Source organism: Lepidochelys kempii, chromosome 26 (assembly GCF_965140265.1).
Source record: "Lepidochelys kempii isolate rLepKem1 chromosome 26, rLepKem1.hap2, whole genome shotgun sequence".
Classification (NCBI taxonomy): Eukaryota; Metazoa; Chordata; order Testudines; family Cheloniidae; genus Lepidochelys; species Lepidochelys kempii.
This window is the reverse complement of record NC_133281.1, coordinates 12,856,572-12,864,367: the sequence shown is the minus strand read 5'-3', so window position 1 is coordinate 12,864,367 and position 7,796 is coordinate 12,856,572. Positions and strand designations below refer to the sequence as shown.

At 45.4% G+C, this 7,796-nt stretch overlaps 1 protein-coding gene across 11 annotated transcripts in view; it reads right to left on the bottom strand.

The window, feature by feature from the left end:
- SLC4A5 (solute carrier family 4 member 5) overlaps positions 1 to 7,796 on the bottom strand; it is a 126,862-nt gene that overhangs the window by 6,250 nt on the left and 112,816 nt on the right. For 10 of the 11 annotated variants that reach the window (XM_073325092.1, XM_073325096.1, XM_073325094.1 and 7 more), the window contains one exon: positions 5,794 to 5,861. The exons of the other annotated variant lie outside the window; for it this stretch is intronic. In XM_073325092.1, coding sequence (XP_073181193.1) covers positions 5,794 to 5,861 — 68 coding nt within the window. The remainder of the gene's footprint in view (positions 1 to 5,793; positions 5,862 to 7,796) is intronic. 11 annotated transcript variants of the gene reach the window in all.

The following is a 7,796-nucleotide window of genomic DNA, read 5'->3' as shown; positions in this document are numbered from 1 at the left end:
CCATATATATATATATACACACACACACACTCTCTCTCTCCCTCCCCCCCTTTTTGGGTCAGGACCCCTACAATTACACCACCATGAAATTTCAGATTTAAATAGCTGAAATAATGAAATTTACAATTTTTAAAATCCTATGACCATGAAATTGACCAAAATGGACGGTGAATTTGGTAGGGCCCTGACAATAGGGCACCAGCTGATTCATAGTTGAACAACAATGCTCATCTGCCCCCTTGGCCAATGAAGTCCTGCGTGTCTCAAGCTGGGACCCAAAAATGATGGCTTCCACAATGACTGGGCACTTCTGAAAATTAGGCCAGCATTTTCACAACCCACCTCAAAGACAGGCAAGTATCTCCAATATACAGAGGGCTAAACAAGGCCGTAGACAGGCTACGGTCAATGGGACTTGTGCACCTAAGTCATGGAGCTACCTTTGAAACTCCCACCCAAGAACAACAAGCTTCAAGCTTTCGTAGGCACTAGACAATCAATCAACAATGCAGATCCCACTGGCTGGAGAAATTCCATCACTGTGAACAAAACCTCAGCATTTAGACAGGGCACGTGTGAAGTGGAGATAAACGTGTCTCACTGAGTGAGAATGTCAACCAGGCATATGCACACGAACCAGAGCACTAGAACGGACCCCAAACCAAACCTCCAGATGCCAGGAGAGTCTGTGGGGCTGAAAGCATCCTGGCCTGACTGGTAAATGGATCACACCAAAACAGAAACAAAAAAACGGCCAAGGCATCAGTAAACATTCCATGGTACGATCTCTCATGAACCACCAGGTCTAGAAACTCATGCTGTGCCCCCTCACTATGTGTCTGGGAATGCCAGCTAACCAATGCACTACAGAGCTAGTGTTCTAGCTTCAAGGTGCTAGGAATGTGAGACTCTAAGAATCACACTGTTCAGTTTGCACGACCACTGCATCTAATCCTTGCAGAGTAGCATCTTGGCCTGTGACCCAGCCAGTCAACACCTGCACCAGGGCAAAACAATCCCGGGAAAGAGCAGATCCAAACTCTGTGACTGGCCCACCATATTTATTGTAGGCCCAACCAAAACCCAGGATCTGAACTTTGGCGGATCTGGACCTGAATGGTACAGCTCAGGCCCATTTCTTTCTATTTCAGTGTTGCCAACTCTCATGATTTTATTACAAGTCTTGGATACCTGATGTTTTCCCTAAAGCCCCAGCTCCTGGAATCATGTGATGAGGTGAGAAGCTCAGCTTTCATTAAAAATAGAGAGGAAGTTTCCAGTGCTCATGGCTGAGGAGAAAGGCAAGAAAACATGAACCTAAAGACTCTTAAGAGCAGAAAGAAAAACAAACCCAAAATTATTTTAAAAAATCTCATGCTTTTTAAGCCAATTCATTGTTTCAAGTGCCGGGGGCTGGCAGTGCTGCTATTATGCAGATGAGGGTGCTCTGAAGTGAAAGGGCTTCAGTATCAGGGTCAAAAGCTTCACGTGAAGCAGGAGTAAGAAAGGAGGAGACAAGAGAACTGGAGGTTCAACAATCCAATGAATTCAAAGTGGGACACAGTTATTCAGTCAAGTAAGGGGATGGTCTTCCCAAAACGAGCTCCCAAAATCCAGCTGTAGGGTTGCCACATGAAGCATTAAAGTTTTTGGAAGGGAAGGATTGGGGACAGGATTTCTACAGATTTAGAGCCAAATCTTGAAAATTGCCATCAAAGGAAGGATCAAAGCCAATGACAATCTGGTCCGTCCCCCATGCCAATGCACAATTATTGCATATGGGGCATTTCCTAGTGCGCTGTTACAAATGGCCCAAGTGAAGGGGCTCCCAACCCTTTACCCTCTGGAGAAGATTCCACATCTCACTGCTGGGAAGCTCTTCCCTGGTATTCAGTCTAAACTTTCCCTTTTGTAACTCCATTCCATTTCTCCTGGACTGGTCTGCTGTACCGCACTAAGAGTTGAAGGAAAATATGAAGAAACCTTCACCTTATACTCAGATTTGAAGGAGGAAAAAAACTGGTACTTAATAAAACAAAAAAAACTTAAAACTTTTCTTGTTTCCTTTTTAGGCATTTTCACACAGCCTACCCATCTACTCAGTCTTACACATCCAATCATCCCTCCGGGTATTTATTCTACTATCTACAGGCATTTGTAGCATTAGCTCCCTAGATTCATTCTGGGACCACCGCTGTTAAACTACCAGAGGGGAAAGCGTCTTCCTGGGGTATTTCTGGCCCAACAGGGAAGTGGAGATACTAGAATTTTCACAAGTGACAGTTCTCTCCAGCAAGAGTTCCTGCCCAAATTTTGTTGAGCTCTGGATAATTCGGCCCAGTATCTGATCTGACCTGACCTCCAGGCCTTTTGAACTTTGCCCATCTCACTAAAACACCTGCATGTCACACTACACCACCTGATTAGACGCTGCGTGGCCCCTGGAGTGTTAGCTGCAGGGAGAGCAGAGAGCGCCACTGGGGCTTAGTTCTCCATGTGCCACTTTGGAAAGTGGAGAGATATTGCATGGCAAGGGGGATGCAGAAATACCAGATTACCTGCCCATGCCAGATACACAGACAGCCTGGGGAATTTGCTATGTCAGAGGTCAGTACTCAGCAGAGCAAGGAGCAGAAAGGACATTTTTTTCCATTATGTGCAGCATTCTGCAACCTCTCAGGTGCATTATGGTTGGGCTTCCCCTTCCCCCCACTCCTTTCTCTGGATGATGAGATCTGCTCTGGCGACATGGTCTGCTCTGATCTGCTACGACAACAGCAAAACCATAGAGGACAGGAATAGCAGGGGTGCTGTGGGTCAGCTCCAAGCTCTGCACGGGAGCCCTGGGCTGGAAGAGCAGGGGATTCCATGAGTTAGCACTCTGGTGCACTGGCAGGGGGACTGACACAGCAGGAGGGGCTACAGATTAAGGTTGTGCCCCCCCCACCCCGTTTTGATGGCATCAGTGGTTGTGAACAGCGTAATGAATGAATAGTATGTGGGTGCTGGGTGCAGCATTGGTGGCCTGTGATATGCAGGAGGACAGACTAGGTGATCTGGTGATTCTTTCAGGCATTAAACTCTGTGACCTTTAATAGCTGTGACTTAAACGACCAGGCTGTTTGGAATCTGTCTGGCAACCCAGTAACTTTTGGAGAGAAGACCCAATGCTCCTCTCGCCTGCACCCGTCGGTGTGGCTGTTTACGCTGGGGTTTTAGTGCTTTTGCCCAGGTGTATCTGCAATTCCTTCGTGAAAGTGGGCTGCGCCGATGTAAAACGTGCCGCTGGGATAAATTTTCCATGATGACGTTCTTAGTAAAGCTTAACTGCTACCCCCTAGTGTCCACTTTTTGTGATAAACAACAACATCTACACAGCAAAAAGAACAGGGGGACTTATGGCACCTTAGAGACGAACAAATTTATTTGAGCATAAGCTTTTGTGAGCTACGTAAGCTTATGCTCAGATAAACTTGTGAATCTCTAAGGTGCCACAAGTCCTCCTTTTCTTTTTGCGGATACAGACTAACATGGCTGCTACTCTGAAATCTACACAGCAGTGCAATTTAGGTATGGGACTGACATATCCCTATTCAGGGCCAGTTCTAGAGGGTGGGCGAGTGGGTTGCCAAACCAGCTGACTGCCTGGTTTTAATTTTTGCTGCCACTGAGGAAGGTGGGGAAGGCAGGAGGGGGCTGAAAACGTTTTCCACTCTGGCTGGCAAACAGCGAAGGCCGCTCATGTCTCTGTTCACCCTGATTCAAGTCAAATTTTCTTTAGCTTTGGGAGAACAGCGCCACTTCACTCTCTCTAATGAGGTTAAACAAAGCAGTGTTTAATTAGAAAAAAATCCAACAAATTTCCATACTTATGTTACAAATGAGACCTTGATTATGAAATCAGAAAGAAAAAAAGTCTAATTTGCACCCTTTGCTTGTTGCATGTCTCTCATTTGGGATAACGAAGACACACCGATCAATTTAATTTTTGCTAACAATCAGGTCCTAATCAATTTCACCTTCAGGATCTCATGCATCAAATCCAATGCTGCAATCTTTAGCGATGTAAGGGGGATCCTGATTGGCTTTAAAAAGCCAAGTTTCCATTAGAATTAAAATTAAAAAACATTATGGAATCATTTGTACCAGCCTTTTTGTTTAATAAAAGCTCCATTTTTACAAAGTCCAAAACAACGAGACCAACTTAATGGGACAGCGTCCCTTTGCATAAAAGTTCCATCTGATCTTCAAGATGTCATGTTTCAGAACAGATTCACTGGGGTTACGCCAGGGCTGAATTTGACTCATTGCGTTTCAGAACCTAGCTAATGACATATATCTGGAATGGTGCAGCAAAAAACCTACAATCCAGAAAAATCTGAATGCAAGATTGATGTCTTATCTTTAACTCTCACTGACTCCCGTTTGGAAGTTTAATCTCTGCTTAACTATTTCCATAAGTCACAACATCCGAATATAGTCACACTAATGGGAAAAGACTGCAAGGTGCTGTACACAGAAAGAAGATCCTGACAGCTGGTACTACAGACGCAGTACACATAGGAACATCAATCCCCATTTTCTTTGAGGGCATCACAAATTTCATGCTGGTGGGTACACATCAGCCTATTTGATAACTGGGATTGGTGGGTAGAATCAATCAAAGCAAAGGAAGGGGGCCCAAAACCTAGAAATCAACAGATCATAGGGGACCTAAAAAGAAACAGCAGGGACCGGTATGCAGGTCACAGCCCTGGAGGTTAACGTCCTCTTTTTATCTGCGGAACAGGTGTAGTACTGACAAGCTTTTCTCACCCTGCCATGCAAGGACTCACTAGCCAAGAGAGGGAGGAAGCTCAGTCCTTGGCTTCTCTACCAATGAAGGGATCAATTCATATGAATTCTCTTGACAGTTTTGAAATCAGGCTGAGATCTCCCAGCTCTGCCAACACAGGCACCGCGGGGCCAGCAGACAGCAACAACCTGTGCTGGATTTGAACCAGCATCATACACTTGGTCTGGTCACAAGGGATTGTATGATTCAGGGGACCCAGAGACTTTTATTTCCTACTCTTTGTTATCGACAGACACACATCCAACCCCCTAACTGAACTCAGACATCATTTCTCCAACAGACTGTAGCAGTGTGTTGGCTCATTCAAGCACCATCAGCCATGGTACGGGGCCACAGACAGTCTGTTTTCTAGACTAACCCGCTGGCCGATGCAGTGCTTCCTACAGCAAGTTAAACAGTGCTTTTAGCTAGCTTTGTTTTAAATCTCCCAAGCAAGGGGGTGACAACTGCCCTTGAGAGGCAATTTATACCCTTTAGGGTATGTTCTCTCAGCAACGATGGGGAGTTATTGCAGCTTGTGCAGACATACCCAAGCTAGCTTCAATCTGCTTCACTGCTCTGGTATCCAAACTAGCTAGATTCAAGCTGGCTCAGGTATGTCTGCTCAAGCTGCAGTCGTACCTCGTGACCCATAAATCACCCCGTTGCAGAAGGCAAGCACAGGCCTGATGCCCCATTTAAACCCCTGTGATTTAAGTGGCCGATGGGCCCTTGTGCTGGCACAAGGGTGAATTCCATCCACAGAGTCCATTGTTAGAATTTTTCTTCCTCCGATCAGCCTGAGTTTTCCCTCCCTTCACTTTACCCCGTTGCTCCTAACTAGACCCTCTCCTGTTGCCTGAACCAATTCTGATTCCTGCCTGGCGTTCACACTCATGGAGGTGCCTGATAGGGCTTATCACTGGGGAGGGATGATGAGCCTGTTAAATGTCATTTACCTGCGATCCAAGTCTGAACCGTTAGGAGAGGAATCAGAACGCAAAGCTCCAGCTGGAGGACCTCTTTCCTGAAGGGAAACACAGATGCATATGAAACCGTTTCAGGGTGAGGAAGGAACAAAAAACAAAACAAAAAAAAATCCCCAGAGACCATCCCATTTAGAGGGAAAAGGCTGGCACGGCACTGCACAGCTGGGGCTATGCAGGAATGAGTCCTGAGACCTCAACCATAAGTTCAGTGAACTTGCATGGTCATCTCCCTCCACCCACTAATTGGTGGGAGAAAAAAAACCATTGGAAATACTGCATTTTTAAATGACTACGGCAACAAAGGGGAGTGAGCGTCAAAGGCGCAAATGGGAGTTAAGCATCCAACTCTCTGTTGAACGTCGAGGTGCTTTTGTGTCTTTGGAAATCATCCCCTAATTGATGCAAAAGGGGAGACGTGGATACAGAAATCTGCTGCTTTTAGCTCTTTGATTCCAGATTCATCTGACTAGGTTTTCCTTTTAAAATTTTAAACTCACTTTTTCAAGCATGGAAGCCTCAAGTTAGGTGCCTAAATAAGGATTTAGGAACCCAAGTAAAATGTTGCTGAGAGCCTCTAGCAGCCATCAATTTCAATGGGAGTTGTGGGAGCTCAGAAACTCTGAAAGTCCAGCCACTTTTATTTAGGTGGCAAAATGTGGGTTTAGGGAGTTTAACTTTGGGCAAATAACAAAAAACTAGAGGAAAAGCAAAAAGGAGCTAATCTCTGCTAGTTAGTAAATGTAGGGTCAAAGGGTGCAATTTTCAAAAGTGTCTCTGTGACTTAGGAGCCTAAGTGCCATTTTCAAAAGTGCTTTTGGAGTTAGGAGCCTAAATTGCATTGAAAGTTGATGGAAGCTAGGCTCCTAAATCACTTAAGTGCTTATTCTTTGGGGGCAAATCTTGATCCCATTGAAATCACTGGCAAAACTCTCCCTAACTGCAATGGGAACAGGATTCCGCTCAAAGAATTGGCATTGGTTTCCTCACAAACAGGAAAAATAAATCCACCAGCTAGCCACAGAATCCACACACTGTAGGCCTGGGGTTCAACCTTTCAATCCAGATGCAAACTGCTCCCAAGTTCAGGGTTGCTGGGATCCTCTTGATGGAGAGCCATGAAAGAAAGGCATGTTTATCAGACAAAAGGGAAGGGAAGTTCAGCGCACGTCACAATTCAAATCGCTGGCTTTCCTGCTGAGATTGCCAATGATGATGCTGGACTCTATCCACTGGGAACAGAACTAGACTCTTAACTTCTCTTTTATAGGCAAGAAAACACCCCTCAGATGGTATCAGCTCTGCATCTCAATCTAGCCAGGCTGGCTTCAAACCTGTCTCAAGCCCAAAGGCCCTGTGTAGCCTATTGCCAACCCACTGATCAGTAGAATTTGTCTCTACAAGGCTTGCAACAAAAATGGAGGCCAATTGCCTCAGTGACACTTGAAGGACAATAGATCAGAGGATTGATACTGAAGGAGTTTCACTCTTGGAGAACGGACTTGGGAGAGTCCGGGCTCACTGGAAACAGGACTATTTAGAGAGCCAATAAATATCCTGAATCTCCATCTAAATAGGAACCGGAAGCCATAAATGGGGTGCCATTTGGATAAAGCCTGGAGTCCGCATGAGTTGCTGACAATGGCAAGTCCCAATTCACTTCCAACAGAAGATTAAATGTTATGGTTAAAGTTTTCAAAGCAGCCTAAGGCAAAGAGGTGCCCAAATCCCACTGGGAGTTGTGACCGTAAGTACTTTAGTCCTTGTGAAACCCCAGAGGAGACTGTCCCATAGAGCGACCATGAGGAAAGAGAGAAGGAACCGTAAACAAGGACAGCTACAGAGAACCAGACATGAATGCTGACCATTTATTTCTCTTCCAGGAGAAGTAAAGGCCTTTCCCTAATATCCCAGCAAAAGCTGTGACAGGCCGTGTGTCAGGATACCACAGTGTGGAATAATTTATTGGTTCTAAG